General features: G+C 46.7%; 1 protein-coding gene across 2 annotated transcripts in view; it reads right to left on the bottom strand.

The window, feature by feature from the left end:
* The window catches only part of sash1b (SAM and SH3 domain containing 1b), a 93,696-nt gene extending 70,327 nt beyond the window's left edge, over positions 1 to 23,369 (bottom strand). Inside the window, exon 1 of one of the 2 annotated variants that reach the window (XM_018731747.2) lies at positions 22,681 to 23,369. In XM_018731747.2, coding sequence (XP_018587263.2) covers positions 22,681 to 23,232 — 552 coding nt within the window. In that variant the 5' untranslated portion in view covers positions 23,233 to 23,369. The remainder of the gene's footprint in view (positions 1 to 22,680) is intronic. The other variant, XM_018731755.2, reaches the window with a different exon arrangement.
* Between the last annotated feature and the right edge of the window lie 443 nt (positions 23,370 to 23,812).

The following is a 23,812-nucleotide window of genomic DNA, read 5'->3' as shown; positions in this document are numbered from 1 at the left end:
GAAAGTGACCGACTGATATTTAAAGATGAAGAAAATGCTCATCTGCCGTGTTCCAGACTAACATTCTGCTGAACCTGTGCTCTTGCTAGACTTCACAAAACGTCAAAAGTTTCCACTTTTCCTTCAAAGCATTCAGTTACACGCAAGTAACCCAGTTTAACACCCACACATTTAAAATTCACAGACCCCACGTTGATTTGTGATTTTTTTCCCACCTCTATCAAGAGTTGAATAGGCAAAAATGTGCAACCTTGATGTCAAACATAGCAAGACGGCACTTTCTCAACCATACTGAACAGCTGATCCGTTTCTCCGAAGCAATTTATAATGTTTCGCTACCAACAATTATTTACCCATTTATACAGCTGGGTAACTTTATTGGAGCAATTTAAGGCAAGTACCTTCCTCATGGGCACTACAGCTGGAGATGAGATTCAAACTTGCGACGGGTGGCTCTAAAGACAGCATCTGCAACCACCACGCTACCAGCTGAACCATTGGAAACTACAAATTCTCTCCGGTTATCCTTCCTTCAGCACTTCACCATTACAGATACAGTGTGAGGGAGGCCAGTGCTTTGGGGGACCGCGGCTACGAGACAAAAAGAACTGTCTCGGACTCAAAACGAGGCAAAAAAAGAAAAAAAAAAAAAAATAATAAAATCGACAAACGCCACATGGCAAGAACGTAACCCAAAAAAACAGCCATTCGTTTAGAGAGCAGACATTCCGGAGCTTCCACGCAGCCTCAGTCAAAACAAAACAACTAAATTAAACCCCCCCCCCCAGCTCAGATCATTGCCTCATAAATAGTTTTTACCTGAATACGTTCTCGTAAATCCATCAACGCTCAGGTGGCGCAGACATGTGACACTTAATAGGCACACGCTTACTGTCTGCATACCATCAGTCTGGAACAGAATGGAAATACCTCCAGAGTCAACACTGAATAGTCCATGATTCAAAATTCCACCGTCGTCCACAAGGTGCTGAACAATCCAGCAGTACAAGATCTTATAATAAATACAAAAAAACAGCACAAGTGACAATTCTTACATTTATCCACTTAGCTGACACTTTTCCTCTAAAGCAACTTACAGTTATTTACCCATTTATACAACTGGGTAACTTTACTGGCGCAAATACCTTACTCAAGAGTACAACAACTGAAGGCGGGATTAAAACCTCTGACCTTCGGGTCCAAAGACAGCAGCTCTAACCGCTATGCTTCTTCCCATAGTTAATTTATAATGTGAAAAACTAAACAGCTGGCTGAATCAAACACCATCTTAACAGTTTAATTATGGATCGGTGATAAATGCATTATGTCATATCCCATAAAGCAGCCGGCGCAATGTCCACAGGCACCACGGGTCCATACTGGCAGTACCATAAAATGTTCCCCTACCTGCAGGATGAAAGTGTCACGAGGCGCCGCGCTTCCGACAGAGAAGCATATTTGTCAAATGAGCCCCTCGGGATTTCGGGAGCCCTTCAGAACCTCGGTTGAAGGACCGAACCGCAAGCTCCCCACCCGTGAGCCCAGAGAAGCATCATCCGCCGCTAACAACTGCTCCTTTCGTCCCGAGTGCCTCCATCGCTCCCTTTTCGTCACATGATCGTGCGTCTGCTGACACACCCCGGGTGCAAACGGACCTTTTTACGCCAAGCAAGGGTTCTGAGGCCGATCTTTACGACACGCAGCTAACGGTCGTGACTAAAGAAAACGTGATTTAAGGGCCTCGAGAAAATGCTGGACGCATTTGGCGGGACGGAAATAACTTGTTTGAAAAGGCAGCCGAGGCGCGGCGATGCGGCGTGCCGCCCGAGAGTAGAGCGCCGGAAATAGATTGAAAGAAGGGAGAAAAGACGGGGAACCGGAACTCACCGGAGCCGCTTAAAAACGCGAACGAAGCAGGATACCGAAAAGTCGTAATCGGGAAGAGACGAGGCCTGTCACGGGAGCGGACGGCAAGAAATGCACTCGGCACGACGAGGAGATGAGCGCGTCCGTGATGGCGGTCTTTGGGACGGCGCTCTCCTGGGAAACAATGACATTAAATGCATGCTACAAGCTATACGGAGCAGGGTGGCAGCGGGGCGGTGGGAGTAAAGCCCGCGTGTAACACAAATTAATCTGCTCCAACATCCCTCCGAGGAGCCCGACGAAAGGCCACCTCAAGATCATTAAGCAGAAAAAGCCCTTATTGTGATCTCTGGAAATAACCTTGAGGCCCTGAATCAATTAGGTTAGTTTCAAGGTAGAGGGTCTGTTCCATGTGAAGGAAACCGCTAAGAGGACCGTGACCGCGCTGCAGGTCGGGCACGTCGGCCTTAAAACGCTAAAAGGAGCGTTCGGAAACACGCCCTCCGCAGAAGAGAGCGTTGCACTATTTTCTGTACTGTTGCCCAGCACCACCCGAGGACATTTGGAATCTCGAGTTAAAACCGTAGGGGATTAAAACGGCACCGACGCGGGTGCGATTACCTTCACACGTCCTCGGCTCTCGCGATGCTCAGAAACAAGAAACAGATGCGGAACTCAAACAGTCTTCTGTTACTCCGAAGCCCGACGGGTTCTGGAAAAAAGTTCCGTAGGAAAGATTTCTCTGCAGCGAATGTCTGAGGATGTGGCCCCCTGACATATGAACATAAAAGGCGATTGTCTCCCCATCTTCCCAGCAGGCCACTTGACTGCTGCTATTTCGAAACATCTTCGAACATCAACAAATCGCTCTCCTTCGGAATGTATATCTTTTTAGAAGATATTCCGTTTCTTTGGCAGGAGAATGACACTTATTTCCTCCAATTTTCATCAACTGTTTCTCCACCTCGGGGGTCCTAGTGGTCTGGAGCTTGTCCCAGAAGCACAGGGTGAGGGGCAGGGTACATTCTGACTGGGACACCAGCCTATCACAGGGCAACCTCTCCTCACATAGACACACTGAGGGCGATTTAGAGCCACCAGATCACCCGGAACACGTCTTTGGAGTGCGGTCGGAAAGTGTCGCGAACGCAAGAAAAACCGCAAAAACCGAGCTTGATTCGAACCCACTTCCAAGCACGGGCACTGAGGCACCAGCGCAGCCCTGTGTGCCGCCGTTCCTCCCGTAAATTACATTTATGAGACCTTAACATTTTCATTAGAGGCCTGGGGTAAGAATCCTGGTAGAGAAAAGGTATTTCCGTATATTCGGAAAAATTCCTAGAGCCATAACCTGGACTAACCCGGGTTGTGGTGGAGCTCCACCACAACCCGGGTTAGTCCAGGTTATGGCTCACATGTCGCCGGCGGCATTATCATGCCAAGCAGGCAATAAGATAAATGACAGGCCGCGATCAAACGGGTGGGGGGGGATTAGACCGTCCACCGGGTCGGCAATTACCGTTCCTCATCCCGGCCCTTCTGAGGAGGCTCTCCAGCAATTACTCTCCCCACTAATAAATGTTTTCCCTGAGAGGCCTTGTATATTTGAGAGAGCGGTTGTTTCCGGAGGCGCGGGCCGCACAACAATGAGCCGTGTTTATATTACGGCCTGCTCTTGCGGCAGCTTGTTCACTCGAGGTGGATCTCGCTGAAAAGCCGGTGCTTCAAACTCTCAATTTCACGGGGGAGGAAAAGGGAGAAAAAAAAAAAAAAAAAAAAAAAACTCTAATGGCTGCCCCTCCATCCCATTGTTGTCTCATATCCCCGGATGTAAAAAAAGTGAATGTTTGCAGCATGACAACAGATGCAAATGGGGTGTAGCGGCGCACAGTAGCGTTCCCGATCCTTTCACGTGCTTTTGTGCGCTGCCCTGAATGGCACATTGAGAGCAGATCGCTGTGATTGCGCGTCCATTGATGGTGGGAAAGCCATCCGTCGGTACAAATGCAGTTTGCGGTCAGTCAGCACAGTAAAACGAGCCCAAGAGATTTCCTCACATAAACCCTGACTGACGTCAGCAGAGCGGCGGGGCGACACGGGACGCCAGGACCGTTTGGATGACTGGATGAAACGTCTGGGGATCCCATGAGCTTCCGTAACCTTTGACCCCGGTTTGGCCGGTCCGTTGGCGCTCATATTATCTGCAAAAACTCTCCATGTGTACGTCATGTTTTATTGCATTAAGCAAAAAGCTCATGCAGAGATTGAGGACAGCTGGTAGTGTAGTGGTTAAACCTGCTGCCTTCAGACCCGAAGGTTGCGGGTTCGATCTCTGGCTATAGTACTGCTAAGGAAAGTACCCACCTATATAAATGGGCAAATAACTGTAATTTGCTTTGGAGAAAAGCATCAGCAAAAAAAAAATGACTTGCTGCTCATCATTTTCCACCCCTATAGAATTTAGTAGGAAGGCAGATCATTTTTGCAAAAGAACAGAAAACATTCTATGCTTACATAGTCCACCATCAGGAGGAGCAACTGACAAACCGTCACATACATATTTGCTGAAGATATTATATATTAAAGTAGTGAGTACAGCTAAAATAATAGCGATAAAAGCAAAGCAATAAGTGAATAAACACTCCAGGGAACGTGAGATAACACGTTAACATTAACAATGTACTTCTCTGTCAAAGATTCTCTTTAAGGAGCGAAGAGATTATCGAGAAACGCCACAATTAACGTACTTTTAAAAAGATGCAGGGACAACTCGCAAAACGGGTTCTTTTTAGGATGTTGATAAAATACCTGGGAGAGGAAATGCGGAGTCGAGTCAATTAAACAAAGTGGCAAAACGGACACGTGAAAGAAATGATGCATTGCAAAACCGCATTAATTTAATACATATAAATGCTGCCAAAACCGGGCGGCAGGGTTAGGGGAAGAGGAAAATAGAGGAAGAGTTTAGTTTTCATTCACGGAGATGAATATTAAGTTAAATGGATCTGCCTGGGGTTGTGCAGTTATGATGAAACAATCAGCTTTTCTATTACTGTACTCAAGTAGGCGATACTGACAAGTTGTAGAAATACTTGCACAACGTACTTCCACAAGTGGAACTCAAGTATGGGGATAAAACGGGAAACGCATCGGAATGTGCTGGAAAATCTAGGATGAAGCGTGGTTCCCAAAACACACAGGTTCAAACGGGGTCAGCAATGGATTGAAACTGTTTATGTTTATGACAACCCTTCAGGATTAAACCATCTGCACGGGAATCTGTGTCCTGACCCCACGCACCTGCTGTCCTAGTTGCATCTGGGGAACTAAATGCATTTAACCATTAGTCAGCGAGATCAAAAACACTGGTAATATACCATATCCCAACCAACCAATTACAATCACTGCTTGTCTCGAGTGGGGTCGCGGTGAGCCGGGGCCTATCCCGGAGACACTGGGCGGGAGGCTGAAGGGGGAACACCTTGGACGGGATGCCAGTCCATCACAGGGTCATAACTAGTTATCCGGCCACATAGCTGGGCGAAGGTACTGGAGCGATTGGAGGGCAAGCACCTTGCTCAAGGGCACTACAACCGGAGGCAGGAATCGAACCGACAACCTTCGGAGCCAAAGATGCCACCAGTCACCCACTGGTAATATGATGTGTCCATATTTCATTTGAAACATCATATCTTTCCTTCTCCTTTACACATCACAGGTTTAGTATGCATACATAATTATGTCTTTATATCAGCGACAACATATTTTTTGAATGACAGATGAGTCAAAGTCAATATCCGCCCAGTCCCTCCCATGCAACTAATAATTAGAGCAAGTATGCAGGTGAAAAGGCTGGAACGAAGACTGCAGACACAAGACATCCTAGGAGCTAAATCTGCCTCTCTTATTCATGTGTCAGTAAAACTTTGACCATCTGAGCCAGCGAACACCAGTAGACAGCTGGCCTCCAAGGCACTGAATGTGACACCCTTATTCTGGGACTCGAACCTTCCGTTTAATGGGTCAAAAAAGTATGTTGACATAAAAGCGCTCAGGCTGATGACCGTCTTTCGACATAATGGATCTGCGCTCCAAGTCAAAATGGAAGAAGCAGGTATTATCTGGGATTTAAACGGAAAAGCACAGGACGCATACTTAGCTCCCGGCCAGCTGTTACTGTACGTAGGTCTGGTGGACAGAACCCACTTTAGCATCAACAGCGGAGAAAAAAAGCGGATATAAACACTCCGAGGCTCCTGCTGGATCAGCGCCGAGGTCTCGAGGGTTCATTACGAGAGTGGAGCTGAAAATCACTCGTGGGAAGCAGACCTCGCACTCTCCGATGGCTCCTATTTAATCTGGTTTCATCGCTTTCCGAGTGAATCAGCACCGCGCGGCCTGAAGCGCAGCAAAAACGGAAGAGCGAGCAATTTGAGCGAAAGCAGAAGTCTTTGTTTAGCCCGTATCCTTGGTTCTCTTCTTTTCTGGAAGAAGCGACAACAGGCATATTGTACAGAACAAAACCTCCTAATGTCTTTGATTAGCATGCATTTGTAAAGACAGACTCGAGAGCATTCTTCGTTCTTTTAACAGGCAGTGAATTCGACTCGAAAGCGTCACCCCTGAATTAGCGCACGCTGCAGATTGCCAAAGCGCAGTGCCAGGTCAAAAGTTTGAGTGCACATTGGTAACCTGAGTAAAATTTATATGGGAGGGACTACACTGAAGAGTGAAAGCAAAGCAACCCACAAGTGTCCTACATCTCTGGGAACCGCTACAGAACAGCTGGGATGACACGTCGACTCATTTCCTGATCAAACTTGTTAGCCGAATGTAGTTTCTAGCGAGTTTTGACTGCTGCTGCGCAATGACCGGTGCTTTAATGTCCCCCTAACGTATACACGCCTCTACTCCCAACACCGAATGAAAGATGTGACCCAGAAGGTGTGAGCTGCAGGACATGCCCCTAGATCATGGTTCATACACATTGACTTTGGCCCGTGTTGGGTACCAGATGGCACACCTAGCTCACGAGGCGCCCTGTCAGACAGGCCCCACATATTGCATGCTAAAAGGATGCGCAATTCAGTTGCCGCTGCTTTACTACACCTTAGATGTTCCCGGACCCGCTCAAGTATTTCTTGCGTACAAGTGAACGTTTGAAACCAATAAATCAGCCAGCTGACTTGATCTTTTTTTTATGTAAATCCAAAAAGTGATGTAAAAGGGTGACTTTGGTAATTAATTATGGTCTGTGTGATGAATGGGCTTTACCTTTCCATGCTGATAAAGGGTTAGGGTCTCTCCTGAATGAAGGAACATGTAAACTGCGGAGGATAAACCCCATCTAGTGTATTACTGTGAACCGCAACACTGTTTGAATTGACTTTTAGCAAATGGGTGCATGAAGGTCACTTCAAGTAAACAGGAGTGTTTTAACCTGATGAATCGCCATTATTTGTCTACTGCAGGCTTGGCTGGTGAAATGAGGCAGTGGATCGAGGACGCAATGAAATTTCTTCTCCTCCTCAAATTCATCTACACTAAATTGCACCGTTTTGCATATTCAACTCAGCCGCAAATAAAGTTCGCAGAAACATAACGTGTCACGACGAACCTGTTGTGCCTCAACATTTGTGCCAAATGGTGTTTCCTTCTAGGCAGTCATTAAAATCCTTTGCCTGCATTAGAATATTGAAAAGAATAAAGAGTCAAAGGCAGACTTTATTAATGCCTATTACTTAATTAAGACAGCCCTTAATGCAGCTGCTAGGAAACTCAACTCTAAATCACTTCTGATAAAAGTATCTACTAAGCAAACTGCACTATAAATGTGTCTCATTCGATCTATCAATCTCGGTACTTTATTCCAGTAGCCTAACAAGTTTGTCAATGGAAGCAGACGACAAACCGCAGCCAGAGTTTTAATCCAATTAACCCGGCAATTAGCATCCGAGGATTGTCGGTGACTTCACTCCGTTTGAATTTCTCAGCGGGTTTGGGGTTCGAGTCTTGTTTGGGGTGCCTTGTGATGGACTGGTGTCCCGTCCTGGGTGCGTCCCCTTCCCCTCCAGCCCTGTGTTGCCGGGTTAGGCTCCGGTTCGCTGCGACCCTGCTTGGGACAAGCGCTTTCAGCCACTGTGTGTGTATTTCACATATCGCCGTCTGTGAGTTTGCATAATAAGCCGTAAAATGAAGAAAACAGTCTTTGGATGACATTAAAATAACTGAAAACATTGTAGAAGGCACTGACAGCGTATGAGCAAAACTAGGACAGGAATCTTTTCATAATTCATTGTATTTGTAAATTCAAAGCCACCTGCTAAGTCACAGTCAGTAAAAACTTAATACAGGCTAATATACTCATTTATCTATAATTTATAGGTTAGGTTCTGTAAAAGTCTCAGCTTTAGCTACAATAAAAAGCATAAGTTGTAAGACTTTTAATTAAATTTACTTAGTAATTTTAACTTACATTAAAATAAATGGAAAAAAGTCGTCTCCACAAATTCCGATATGTGCCAGTTGTTGACCGATTCGTTCTATAAACATGTGCAACGTGGCTCCTCATCTCCTTATTAATCAGCACTCAGTTAAAAACTGAAAATGAACTAGAAATGTCAGTATCTTCAAAAATGGATAACTTAAACGTTTGTGGCACACGGTGATGCAGAAAGAATTAAAACTGGGGGAAAAAAATGCAAATATACGGTATAGTATATTGACTAAAATTGATGATGAATAATTTCGAGATAACCAGCTAATCTATGGCACAACACGGCAGTTCTCTGATCCATGCGGGGTTTGCTTGCTGTAATTAAAATGCATCTCGTCCATAGATGGATCTTCACCAAGTAGCCAATTAGACCATCATTAGCCTGGTAACATCTGGGTACCAATGTCACAATCGAGACGTCTTCTCCACTATCTTTTGCCTTCAGCACGCATTACTATGGACATGGCAGTGTGCACGTAAACTACCCCGGAGATTCGCAAAGCCTGTTCCGTACTTGGCTTCTAAAAAGGAAGAACCATGATTTCAGAACAGGTTATGAAATGCCTCTCATACACAACATGAACAGATATATATGTGTTTTAAAATGGATATTAAAAAGACATTTAAAAGACTTTCAAACATCTCATTACACACAAAAACACTTCATTTCCCATCTTATTATAGTTCATTTCTTTGCAAACTTCAGGTGGACTAAGACACAGCGAGGAGAAATTATTCGAGACAGCAAGAAAGACCTTGCAAGCCCATGACATATTTTGGCATATGAAATATGAATTTATCTATTAAAAAATGAAGTCTGCAAAAAAAAAAAAATACATATGGGCATGGCAGTACATTCAAAGGTCAGACCTCTGGAGTAGGTCAAGAAGTCTATAGCCACTTCAGAATTTGAACCAAATCTGACCTTAAAACGAGCTACTGTATCAAACTTGGCATTTCGGCACAGTGCTCAGGATGACGTTATATTAAGTAGCAGATGCCTTTAACAGATTCTGTATGAGCTGCAAGTCTGTGTCCGCAGGTGCTCTCCATCACCTTTTAATAATGCTTTCACACCCCCTCTTCTCCAGACCTCTCTCGCTATGCTCCAGTGGCCACCAGTGGGGGGGGGGGGACCGGGAGGCAAGCTCTGACAGTGGTGCTTGGGACAACGGTTAGGTATCTAAATCCATACTGAACAGCCACTGACAATCGGATTGTAAAATACGAAATGTGCTTTTAGTTCCGTTAAGCAACACAAACATTACCAGGGGCAAACACGCCCTTTAGCACCTTGTAAATGTATGTGTGTCTACCCCCGAGCTGAAATTTGTGATGCATAACAGTAAATCATTTCTTTGAGTTTCATATACTTATCATTTCTCACGATGAGAAGCAAGTCTATTATTTTGCGAATCATTTTCCCGACACTTTTTCTTCTCAGGTGGTCCTGCTGTGAGTCGAAATTACAGAATTCAGCATCTGAAAATGTGATGAGAAAATCACGTTTAATGAAACCTTGTTTTTCAACCCATGGGATCTTACACCTGTATGAAAGAGCCGATTTCTTAGGACCAATTCAACAAAACACACACCCAACCGTAGAGTGAACTCCCTTTTCCATCCATCTATCACAGTTTTATGTGGGACATATTGCATGATGCGCTAGTAATCCAAAACTAGCCTGTCTCTGACCCTTTTTCCTTGTCCAGCTCATTAGATAATGGTTTATAATCTGATAGTTTGGCCGGGTACTACGGTGAAATGGAAAGAAGTGTTGATCCACAGTAATCCACAGTAATTTCCTGTACAAAAACCTTCCAATGCACTTAACACAAGTGTGAATAACTCAAACCGTTTCTACATGCAAGCTTAAGACGTTCATTAGTTAGCGAGTAACAGTATTAATAAAAATACTCAGCATTTTCCTCCTCCTCTACTCATCTTCCTCTCGTCTGAAATTGAAGTGAGTGATATTACAAGAGGCTCCACCCTCAGCCGTTCAATTTTGCAACAAATTTAGCGGTTAATTATTCATCCTTCATCAAAAGAATAACAAAAATAATAACACTAATATTGTATCCTACAACGGTACCGTATTTCTCCAAATGAAAAACGATTAACCTGGTTTGTGTGCTCCAACCACCTACTTCCCCAATGGATTCTCCTCGATTGTTTTTAAAGGACTCAAATTCCCATCATTCCCTCTCTGTCGCCATGGTGATCATGCCACCATTGTGCCTTAAGCTAACTTGTGTGGTGTTGTTCTTTTCGTCAACACCAGAGCTGTGTTTTGGAAACACAACCACAGTGATTAAATGCATATTATTATTATTATTATTATTATTATATGTCCTTTTATATGTGGGGAACAACATTCCTGTGAATGGTGAATAAGGTGTAAATTTTGCCAGTGCGACCTCTGGACTATAGGGGTTGAAATGCACGTGAGGAAATGTCACCCAACCGCAGAGAAAGTCCTCCGGTCACATGGAGGAAACGTTCTCTTTGAAAATTAAGAAAATCAGGCCGCTTATTGCCACAGGCGGCCAAGTTGCGGTGCCACAGCGTGCGTCACCGTATGCAGCGGTCTTCTCTTCGTCCTGCAGTCGGCGCGCCTGCTTGGCGCAGACTTTGACCACCAGCTTATGCTTTTGACATTTTACCTCCTCGCCTGTGTTTTTACTTGAAGCGCAACGCTAAATTTTTTTAAAAAATCATTTCCATCTGAATGCCATATTTTGTATACTTGTTGTCCTACGAAGTGCAGCTGAAGCCGCAATGCAGCGACTAAACGAACTGGGTCAACGGCGTCATTTGTTTGGTTCCGTTTCACGTAGGCTGAGCAAGTACGCCGTTATTCGAGCGGTCCGTGAACTCGATGTTTTCACTGCGGTAGGAAAGCTAAATACATTTGGTACATTCGTGTTTGGGAAATGCAATCGATGAACTCGGTGGTCGAATCCTGGAGTTCAGCGTTTACTGGAACTGGAAAATTCCAGGCAGGTAAAGATTGTCTGCCTCCATTCTCTGGACTGGACACAATCCGTCAATAATGTGATCGTCGAACACTGACGCAGTACCCTTCGGGGGGTAAACAGTACCTGTCATCATCACTGCCTCCATACCTTATCATTTACCCACCTGTATAAATAGCGAAATCATTGTACGTAGCTTAACGTTTGCTTTGGGAAACAAGCATCAGTTAACGTAAACCTTAAATATTTTGTCAGCTCGTGACAAAGAGTGCTGGTACTGGAAGAGCTGGCAGCGTAGTGGCTAGAGGCACTGCCTTTAGATCCAAAGGTTGCTGGTTCAACCTCCAGGTATAATACCCTTGAGCAAGATATTTACCCTAAATTGTGCCAGTAAAAATTACCGAAGCTGTATAAATGCGTAAATAGCTGTAACCTTAACACTTGTAATCTGCTTTGGAGAAAAGTGTCAGCTAAACAAAGGAAATGTAATGGTACCCTGGTGGCAAGAGCTGCTGTCTTTGAACCCAAAGGTTGCAGGTTTGAGTCCCATCTCCAGCTATAATACCCTTGAGCAAGGTGCTTACCCTGCATTGCTCCAGTAAAAAATTAGCCAGCTGTATAAATTGGTAAATAATTGTAAACTGCTTTGGAGAAAAGCAGCAGGTCAATTTATGGTACAGGTGAGATGCTTTTGCAGTTAAGAAGAAAAGGTAGAAAGAGGGTTTAAAATGACATCGCACATCTACCAGAGAGAGTGGATGGCCCTCATTTATTATGCACTAAAAATCATAAGAGACAAATCATTTAGGGCGTTTCGAAATGCTGACAGCAAATGCAGCGGAAGTGTGTCGGAGAGAGTAATAAAATAATGAAATGCCGCGCACAACAGTTCAGTGATAGAAGAGTTGTTAAATTTAACACTTGCTAAAGCTCTAAATCTGTTGATTGGACTCGGCGGATGATGTGTCACGTCGAACAGCTTGTTCTAGAAGCGCGGGCAGCGCATTTGATTAACACAGGAGTCAATAATAGTACTCTGGGTTCACAGTGCCTCTGTCATTTTCATCACGCAATGGCTGAACACCCCCCCAACCCCCCGAACCCCCCCAGCTGCAGCCCTGGGCGGTGCAAAGGCTGCATCCATCATGACACACTGAGACACAAAGCACGTCCACCGTCATGCCAGTCCCCACACGTTGGACCGTCGGTCCTCAAACGCGTAACATGGGATGTTGGGCCGGGGGTGGCTGCGGAGCGCGTATGATCAGGCGAAGAAAAAGAAACAAAATACAAAAAAACCAACCGAGTGCATGAGAAGGGAACGGTGCTGCCAGGGAGCACCGTGTGACCGTGCGAGGGGCTTTCTCCTGCACCGTGAGGAGTAATGGGGGTCACCGCCCCATGAAATAACCTGGGGGGGGGGGGCCTGTTGATGGAACCAGGGCTGCCTGTGGCTCCGGCGAACCACACTGATGGAAGACAACACAGGCACCGCGGACACAACAACCCATTTGTCGCTGTATTTCCAAATGTCCAGCAATCTATTACATTCAAGGACACTTTGTAAACTGGATGTCTGCCTGGGAAATGAAGATGGATGCTGGACGGCGAGAGCGGAGCTTCGGCACCGTGTTTCTCACACAAGCGCAACACTCAACACTCCTGCTCCGATGAATATTTGTCACCGACATAAAAATCTTCCGATCGCCTGAAAGAACTGAGCCGTATATGTAAATGACGCACCGTCCAGGAGGACTAACGTCCCGTTTTGATTCTGATCTTCCGTGTTTAGATGACAAACACATTTTTGGGCTTGTGCTGTCAAATTACTCTAATCTGAAATGTGTTTGTTAAATTAGTTTTTTTTTTTCTCCCCTTAACTCAAAAATGCTTTAACTAAACATGGATAAGAAGGGAGAAGGAAATGACAACATCTGCAGAGGCAAAAATGTCGTTCCAGTTTAACTCAGGAGTGGATTTATTACGAGAGCAGAACCTATAACTTCTGAAAATTTCACATGGCTTTCTGTTTCCTCGTGATATTATGCGCTAAAATTATTATTATCTCTAAGAATTTTTTGGCACCTAAAAGAAACATGTTAAATTGGAGAGAACTGATAACAGAAGGAAATGTTAAATGCACATTATCCTTTGATTCACCATGTAGCTCATGGGTTCTTTTTCTTTTCTTAAATCAAAGACAAAAAAAAAAATCTATATTTTTCTCTCCAATGAAAAATTCCTCATTTATTATATGCAGTGTTTATTTATTTATTTATTTATTTATTTTTTTTTACAGAAGCCTGAGGCATATTTACAGTCATCGAAATTCACTTAAGGTCTAAAGGACGATGCCTGTAATGCAACGTAAACCTTAAATCAGTTCGCTCAATTTCTGCAGCTGTACACAGCAATTAATAAAAAGGAGACTTTTTGACAAAAATCATTACTCTGTTGCACAATAAACGCGACCCTGCGGTGGGGTATTTCTCACAACTTCTGTTCTGTTTTACTTTAATGCAGTGATTCATGGTAGTCCTTCAATGCCAGCACTGCAATAACTGTTCACCACCTTCTATATTAGCGAGTAACAATAAAATATGGGGAAATTTAAATCCCAACAAGAGCAGAAAAAAACATCTGTGCAATTTTTTCATTATGCAATGATGAGCTGTCAGGTACGGTGCAATATTTCCCACCATGTCTCTGCATTTCAGTACACAGTGCAACCATTAAGCTTAAAGAAATGACTCTGCTGCTCGTCACGATGTCCTCCTTTTCCCGCGGTGAAGGATCCGTCATTTTCTCCCGGCTACCGTAACGGAGAATACGTTTAATGGCCACGTTTTGTGAGACGACGGGCCCGGTACCAACGGTCGAATCTCCGCTTTCATTTTGCTAACGTGTGCAATAAATATCCACCTTGTTACCTTCACGACTCGAGATAAAGACTGTTTTGTACACCGTCACACAGTGCTGTTACACTCCGGATGACTTCTTGACTGAACTCACCGGAATAATTATTTACACCATAATCACGATTTTCATCGCCTTGGCTCCGACTGCAAGCCGACGAAAGACCACCGAACTGTCACATTTTAGCTCGCTGTCATGCGTGAGGTTTCTAAAAAGCCCCTCAGGATTACTGAATTATGGGGCAATTTATTTCAGAGGGAAGCAGCCCCGTCTCGATCGTCTCCTCATAGCGGAGATGGAGAAAGGGAGAAGCGCACCGAATCGGTGCTAAAACAATTCACGGAGGCCCACAGCTGGACCGCAAGGAGCCGCTTGGTTGCATTTTGAACAACGGCTGCATATGCTTTCGGAGATTATGCTAATACCGTAGATGCGATACCTGTCCCACGGGGTAGAGGAAAATCAGCCTGAATCCTGCTTCCTGACCTGTGCGCCGTATCGGGGGTGGTCAGCTGAAGAACCGGCTGGGACTGCCCCTGCTATGTATCTCAAGTCAACATTTCCCATTACGTGTCTGAAATGCACCGGGATCAACACTTCGACAGTCAATTTTTGTGATGAATATTTGGCGCTTAAAAACAAAATCTGCTCACCTGAAATCAGTAAAACACACTTTTTTTTCAAACACAAAAGTCTATACTGAATGATTGAAGATCATAGAGAATATTGGTGGTCTTTGTAGCTCGGGTAGATGGTTGAGGTGTTCGAACACCTCAACTGAATGATTTTATACATGCATGTAGTATAAGCAAATGCTCCTGGGTTACTGTGTATCCTCTGGTGTTGGGATGGTACCAGAAAAGTGATGTGAGGAGATACACGGTATTGAAAAGGAGTCTTACATACGTTGCCTCCAGCCTGCGGTTTCGCAACCCCTGTAGACCCAAGAGATGTAGGAAAACAGCTTTGAGCAAAAGGTGGAAAAAAAAATATCACAGCCTAAAAAATGTTTCTTACAAAACCCCCAAATGTGCAGAACAGGGCGCTCTGCCAACCTCAGAACATGTGTATCAGATAGTGGGTGGGGGGTTGGGGGGGGGGTCCTAGAGTTTCCACCAAATAAATACAACCTCCATAAAGTTCGCACACCATGCATGACTGCGAACATCTGTCACGGCTTACGGCTGAAACGACAGCGAAAACGGATTTACGAGAATCAACCGCCGCACGAGTCCCAAGAAGAGCACGGTCTCAGCGGATGCTTCCACGGCACCTGAAGACGAGGATCTCGCGATGCAAGGATCGCATCCGGACGACGGTCGGGTGCGAAGCTGCTTTCGGGTCAGGATTTCAAAAACTGAAAATGTTGAGTCCAGTCATCACGATGGGAGGGAAAGCGGAGCGGTTAAGGACCCTGCACTTCGAAGGCTGCAGGTTCAATCGTTGCTCCCCTTTGCAGTTCTCATACACTTGAGTAAGGTACTTACCCTGATCTGGTACATTACCATACCCCGCTGTATAAATGGAACAAATACTTTTATACAAGTGTCAGGTGAGCGGCAAACTAACAAAACCGCGAAAACGTTTAATTTCGAACCTTCAGCCTCGACAAACACGGGTCTTACCGTCCGGCTGCACATCAGATTGAAAACCGCCCTTTAAGAAACGCAACTCAGTTTTAGGCTAACGGGATATGATACGAAAAGGAATAATCTTCTTGTGAAAAACTGGGAGCAGAAGACAAGCAACCGCCCGTCTCTGTACGACTTAACAGACGAGGTAAAATTAGCAGGTCCGTTCCCAAAGTACCGCGCAGGTAACGCAATTACATAGACATCATTTCTGCGGTTTACCGAATTAGTACGGCTCATTGAATTAATAACGCTAAGGAGGAAACTGTAATTCGGAAATGTTAACCGAGCATTTGCGGGGCTTTTTTGGGGCCCGAAATCCGCCGCGTTTTCCATTTATATTCGATGACCCTCGAACTCGTTCGCAGATGCGCGGTTCCGACGCGATCGCATTACCACGCTGGAGGACTGGGACGTGCCACAGCGCCTCATTACTATTCTGCCCACGACCCTTGAGATTGTAATTTAACCCGTCCGTGTTGCTCGCTGCACCTAACGAATCCCCGAAGTCTCCGAAGCGTCACCCGCAACCCTTTCCTCATCGAAGGGCGTGTTAACAAACATAACCCCGTAGCTCTTTCCCCGGAACTCCGCTCGTCTGTATGAAAATATACCGCACCCGTCTCCGAGACCCAAAACACAAGTGTTTGACAGTATGGAAACCGAAACGTGCTCCTGCCGGTGGCTTCTGTAATATTTATAACCAACGAGGAGCCTCTTACATTTACATTTATTTACTTAGCAGAAGCTTTTTTCCAAAGCGACTTCCACACACCTTATTCACCGCGGTGACTTACACTGCTAGATACACTACTTACAATGGTTCACTCATCCATAAATCAGTGGAGCACACTCTCTCTCTCTCTCTCTCTCTGTCACTCACACACTATGGGGGAACCTGAACAGCATGTCTTTGGACTGTGGGAGGAAACCAGAGCACCTGGATGGACATGTGAACTCCACACAGACTGAGCGGGGTTCGAACCCAGGCGCTGCGAGACAGCAACACTACCCGCTGTGCCACCGTGCCGCCCACCGCCTTCTGACACAGCCTCTTACTGTAATTACTACCTGTCGGGTTCCAGGTCTCTTGGGGCTCCCTTTGGGGACAACTGCACAGGTGAGGCGACACTTCTTCATCAAGCCTTACACCATCCCAAGAGGAGATGCCCCCACCCCGGCACGTGTGACCTTCAGGCCCACGCCTGCGATCGCCATCTCTCCGCACGGGCCAAGCGAGGCGGAGCGCACAGGTGCCCGAGAGCTCGCGTCACTGCTGGACAGACAGTCCGATAATGAGCAAAGATAACGGAGCACCGGGGGGTCCGGAGGAGGCCCGCGCTCCGCCGCGGCTCGTCGCCCCTTAATCGGCTCACCCCGTCCACCTCGAGCGTAACGGAGCGCTTCCAGGTCCGCCTCAGCGGTAGCGGCCGCTTTCAAAGTGCCGCTCGCTGCCACCGTAAAGGCGTTGGTGTCGCATGCTGTTTTCTCAAGGTTATTTCGAGTTTATGTCCCACGCGCTGCTCTCCACCCCTGCTTCACTGGGCTTTAAAAATTCTAACCGAACAACCAATAAGCCGTTAAATTTCATTAGAAATTCCCCTTATGTCCGTGAATAGCTTTGGGGAATTTTAAGAGGGAACTGTCGCGTCCAGTTTCGCAGTCTTTTACCCGACAGCGCAACTGCTACCAGTAGGCTGTTCAGAGCTACCTCTTTGCAATGGGAAGGTCCTTGGTTTGAATCCCACCTCCTATGCGGTACCTCCAAGTAACGAGCTTACCCTGGATTAATACATTCAGAACAGCCTACTGTACAAATAGGTAAATCACAGTAAATAGCTCATTGTAAAATCTAACATTTTAAATCACTCGGAAAATACTGTTAGGTGAACCGGACGATGATGATAAAAATAATAATGAGCTCATCCATGTACCAACTCCAGCAGCATCTTTACATAAATAAAGTAATTAAAGAAAATTTTGAAATTTTGAAAAGCCATCCCATGTTCTTTGATCACATTTCGGCCCGAGATATGCATCGTAATCACGAGTAATTCGCTACCTTTGTCACATTAGGTACCCCTGAACGAACACCACATTGCAACTCTATCAAAGCTGCTCTTCCAGCCATAATTTGTACAGCTCCGCTTCCATATCGTAAACTACTTAATATCAGAGTTATCACCTTTTTTTGTTATTGTTGTCTTTGATCCTTTGTTCAGCGCCTCGATTCACCGCGTGAGAAGACTGCTCTATAAAAAATATATTAAACTGAATCTGTACTTCTCGGGAGGTGGGGGGGGGGTACATGTGTTTGATTTACCGCAGAGGTTTCATAGCACACGCAGCCCCGCCTCCTGAGCATCACCCACGTCGATAAGGTCGTCGTAACCTGTTCTACGGAAGGTCTGGAAACGGCGGGAAAGATGGGCAGCAGCCCACGGGCAAAGATGGACCGCAGGCCCGGTTGAACACTCGAGCCACCCCAGGCCCGCAGCCTCCTCCGCAGACCCCGCGAAGCACCGACACCGAACATCTGGGGAGGGATTTCTCCGGAACGGGGCAGGTTAGCGCTCACCCCGCTCCGACGGCTGGACCCGTTCCAGCCCCCGTTCTCGGAGGCGGTATGGAAGCGAGATCGTTTCGCGAGGTTGGTCCACGTCTAAAACGAGCGCAGGGGGAGACAGACGTGTGTGAAGCGTGGCCCGCGACGACCCGAGCCATGCCTGTGGCGGGAGAATGTGCACGGCTTCGCCGGGTTTCGGCGCGGTGGGCGGGCGTCGAACCGCCGACGCGTCTTCGGCCGAAAAGACATTTTCGAAAAAAAAAAGAAAAAAGACGCCCAATTTGCTCGTGTTATTTTCTGCGTGTTACCTGACCCTCTGCTCATAACTCCGCTCCGCTCCCTTGGCTTGGACAACTCGCTGTGGATGGGCGAGGCAATACCGATGCGGCCACGCAAATACTCACCGTTCATTAGGAAATCTGGCTCTACAGCAAAGGAACTGATTACAGCCATCACGTCGAACTGTTGCACGTGGCGTAAGACCGTATTAACACGACTTGCAAGAATCCGCAGTGGTAAAACGCAACCGTTGCAACAGAGCTTTTTAGTGCGAGACAGTGCAGTTTGGGAATTTATCATTAAGTTAACCCTCGAGATGCCAGAAATTACGGCTGGCCAACAATCCCGAATGCATTTCGTGTCTCCAAGTCTCCCTTTCGCTTTCCCAGGCAAGCGAGCGCGCGCACACACACACACACACACACACACACACACACACGGAGGAAAACAACAGCTGCCTTCCTTTCAACTGGAAGAGGCCCCCATACTAAGTTTCCCCCATTTAAAGGAGGAACAGGCCAGACAGTAATAAAGGGCCCGATAATCTCCACACACAAAGAAAGGCGGACATCAGGTTTAGTCCAAAGGACGAATTATCCCTGCACGTCACTCCCATTTGTCTAACCTTATTACAGTGGACTTTTCAGCACGCTCATGAAAGGGAGAGAAAGGCAGCAAGAGAGCGGATCCATATGGCCCCGATACATCCGAGTCTATTTAGTCCCAACAATCTTCCACCGAGATTTTTCCGTTTCGCTCTTTTAAACTTCCACGACAAACTTCCGAGTACAAAACCCACTCAAGCACCGATCTGCCTCTATTCAAAGACCAGTTGTTAATAGATGGTGCTTTGATTTAAGCAGCTCCCATTCCTTAAGCAGCAAACACCAGCAACGCTCCCGCAAGCGCAAAACCCGCTCATTCGCATCGAGTTTTAACGTGAAATTTAAAGTCGGTGCATGTTTATTATATTTTAATAAGCACCATACTTAAGCTATTTGCGTCGCAAGAGCGCTGCCCGTTTGCACACGTGACGCTAAAAAGTCCCGACTCAAGGCCCCCCACCGCGCCTGCATCTGAACAAGCTGACTCGGATGAAGTCGGAACAAAAGTTAGAAAATACGCTGAATTTATGGACTTAATTCCAGTATATAATCCAAAAAGGCCACAGAGCACATCTTTATCCCGGATGTCCCCCCCAGGAATGTTTCACCGTAATTAATAAGCAGAAAAAAAAAAAGAAGGAAAGAAGAGACAGAATGTATGTACATGTATCTGCACATCAATTAAAGAGCAATTTATTTATTTATTTAAAATAAATTAATTTGTCCTCAATTCGAAAATATTTAGAGTTGGAGGTTGAGCCAAAGCCTGTTCCCCCCGGCGCTATTGCGGCTAATCGTCCTCCAGCCCGATTCCAAGGTTGACGTTTCCCTCCATCTTTCCTTTTTGATCTGACTTCAATCGAAGACTTTGTCATTGTAGTGCTGTGCAAGACAACGAAATCACAGTTTTTATACCCGCATTGTACCTTTACACCCGTTTTTGACTCAACCGTCTTGCCGACACTCATTTTCAGATAAAGACACACACACACACACACACACACACACACACACACACACACACACACACACACGGCACAGCACTTTTTGGCAGCTGACAACTTTCTACCTCGTTGGTTCAGTGAGAGTGGTGTGCAGTCCGCATCGTAAAGAGTATGATGCCCTCGGTGGAGGCGGGGGGGGGGGGTCAAATGTTTCGGCAGAGAATCTGATGGAAATGTGGTGTGTACGGTGACCGCCTTGCAGTGTGAAAGCTCCACAAATCCCGTGTGTGTGTGTGTGTGTGTGTGTGTGTGTGTGTGTGTGTGTGTGTGTGTGTGTGTGTGTGTGCGCGCGCGCCAGCAGGGCCTCGTCTTTGTGTTCCTTTAAATGGCAGAACTCGAGTGCTGGCAGCCTTTTCAGACTCGAAGGCTTCGTCAAACAATGCACCAAAACGGCCGTTCCCCCCCTCCCCTTTCGGGGTGGGGGGTGCTGTTTCGGGAGACAGAAGGTGTGTGTTTATACAAGTTTTTTTTTAAACTTAAAGGGCTTAAAGGGGTCTTTTTTCCACAAAGGGCCCTCTCTAGCCTCGCTATTTTCTTCTGGCTGAATGACTTCACCTCCCTCCTAATTGCGTTCTTCTCCCCTTATGAACGACGCTCCTTGTTTGCCACCTTTTTTACCCCAGTTACGGCGCTTTTATGAGCCAGACCCCCCCGACCCCCTTCCCCTCACACCCTCACGTGGCACACAACTCTTTTAAAGACTGTGTCATAACAACCTCCCAAACGGGGCTTTGAGAGGAAGGTCAAACCCAAATGGGATGGAGTATGATGGCGATTGCTTCTTCCCAGCTTCTATTATCCACAGCACTTTCATCCCCCAGCAAACAGCCTCCGGGAATGCAAACGACGAGCTTGCATATTAACAACTGGGACCCGTGAGCAATAAAGACTCTTATTTACAAGAAGGCCGCCAGAAAAAAGGAAGAAACTCTCATCCTGGTCTACAGAACCCTGCATGTACTCAGTTGCTCTTAGTCCACGGCAGTACAGGTTCAGTGTCCCACCCCCATGGGTTCCACACCCCTGAAGAAGCAGAGGTCCCTCCGAGTAATCCACATTCCTGCATGGGGGAATAAGCATTTTCAACATTCAACAGTTTTTAAAGACAAAAAGAAAAAAAAAAAAAAGTCATTTTAATATGCAGCTGAATGTAATCAATTCATTCATCAATATTATCACAACAATACTTAGCATTTTGAAATGTTCAGACCCAAACACACGGTATTCATACTCTGTGGTTTAATACATAGTCAGCTAGTAGCAGACAAAGAGACAATAAGTATTGTAGCCGTTCAGTTGCGTGCCTCTACCCGAAGGAAATACGAGGAAAGGTCCATTTTCTTAGAAAAAGCCTGAAGTCAAACAATTGGGCACGACGAGTCCAGCCACCATGGCGCAGCAGAGAGCGGCGTTCCAGATGACTGTTTACAGGGTAATTAAGAGGGTGGCCGTCTTTAATTGCAGGCTTTAAAAATCCAGCTCTGTCAAACATACATCAGACCCCCGCTCTGTAATGACAGCGGCTGGAAACAAACCCCAATCCCCTCCAGCGCACGACTCCACATTCAGCAGAATTTAACCAGTCCAATAAAATAGGAAACTAACTTCTTTTTTTTCCCAAACCCCAATAACTCAAATCCAAAATCCACTATGAAGAGAGAAGGAAAAATACAAACTGAGAACCTTTTTAAAAACCAAAATGTGTAAGAAAGAGTAGCCTCAATGTTTAGGCAAGTCTAATGTGCCTCCCAATATTTATGTGTATCTCCACTTTATTACTGGTAATATTTTGCTCTCAGTAATACGTGATGAGTTCTGCCCCTGTAAGAATCACTGAAGCCATCAAGTTGTGTGTGAAGAGCAGCTGGGTTTCAGCCGTAGTATGAAAAGCAACATATAACCACCACACCCATAACCACACTACTGGCAGGAAGAGCCCTGACCGTTGGCTCATCTCCCTTCCCCAGACCCCCCTACTGATCACCCTCCTCCAAAACTTCTACTCATCTCCCTTCCCCAGACCCTCCTACTGATCACCCTCCTCCAAAACTTCTACTCATCTCCCTTCCCCAGACCCTCCTACTGATCACCCTCCTCCAAAACTTCTACTCACCTCCCTTCCTCAGGCCCCCCCTACTGATCACCCTGCACCAGAAACCTCTACTCATCTCCCTTTCCCAAACACCTCTACAAGTCACTCTTCCTTAGAGCATGCTGATGTTTTCTTCTTCTACCCGAGGATTGAAGTATGCAGTCCGTTTCTTGCTTTATCAAAAGCCTTCACCCCTAAGCTAATCAATCATCCCCCAACAGCCCTTACCTCACCAACGAAGCCTTACCTTGTTGGAGAAAGGTGGCTGGCTGAGGTTGATTCCATCCCTAATGAGTCTGTCCCTTATCAATATCTTGAGCTTCAGTTTTGGATAAACTACCAGATCTTTACAACTTCCGTGCCTCGTGCTCCTTTCAGAGGACATGTACCCCGGGCATCTTCCAACTCCAGCATTGTTGGACTGCGTCCAGGACTTGGAGCCCCTGAGGTTGCTCTCGTAGTGTCTTTCCATGTGGGTGGTGTACATATCTGAAGCGCTGGTGGTGGTCAAAGGTTCAAGAGTGAAGTAGAGCCCAGCGGTGGTCCCCTTGTCCTCCTCCTTGAGACGCTCCACCGCGTCTCCGATGCGTCTCCTGTGGTCAGGGTTGAAGACCCCGATGGCGTCCAGGTCGGGGTCTCCGATCTGCTTGCACACCTCCAGGTCATCATAGCCGTTGTCGAAGAAGGACTCCAGGTACTGGCACAGCTGGAGGGTCTTCAGCCACTCGCTGACGACGTTGGGAGCGCCGCTCATCATCCTGAACGTTCCGCAACAGGGAGCCGCGTCACCCCACGCCATCCACGAAGTGCCCCGGCGGTGCGCGTCGCGTCGCCCAGGTGAGCGCTGCGTGGGTGGGCACGAGCGGCTGCGCGCGCCGCGCTCTCTCGCAGCGTGCGCAGATCCAGGCGCTCACACCTCGCGCGCACACACATAAGCACACACTACCCCACCCCCTTCCCGGCCCGGTCCCGCCCCGCCCTGGGACACCTCACGTATCACGGATGTTGCCCCAGATGCGCGAGAAGTCCGCTGCGATTTGCCGATGTGCCCGAGCGCGAGCGCGAGCGCGAGCGCAGGTGGAGCGCATGCCAAGAAGAGCGCGCGGCGCCGGACTTCATCTGGGTCCCGCGGCAGCGCGTCAGTGCGCGAGGAACCCGGAACTTCGACCGCGCAAGTGCTTCGATCACACTCACAATCCTCCGTCTGTCCGTCCGTGCGCCCGTCCGTCTTTTTCCAGAAGGAATTATTGTTACGCGCGCCCCCGCATCCGTGTCGGCGTCTCTGGAGCGCAGCAGCGGGTCTGGAGAAGATGAGGTGGTGCGAGGAGGACCGGAGCTGCAGGAGGACACGGATTGGGCGCGCGGAACAGGGACTTCAG

This window comes from Scleropages formosus, chromosome 15 (assembly GCF_900964775.1).
Source record: "Scleropages formosus chromosome 15, fSclFor1.1, whole genome shotgun sequence".
Taxonomy (NCBI): Eukaryota; Metazoa; Chordata; class Actinopteri; order Osteoglossiformes; family Osteoglossidae; genus Scleropages; species Scleropages formosus.
Note: the sequence above shows the minus strand (reverse complement) of the source record. Positions and strands in the feature narration are given on the sequence as shown.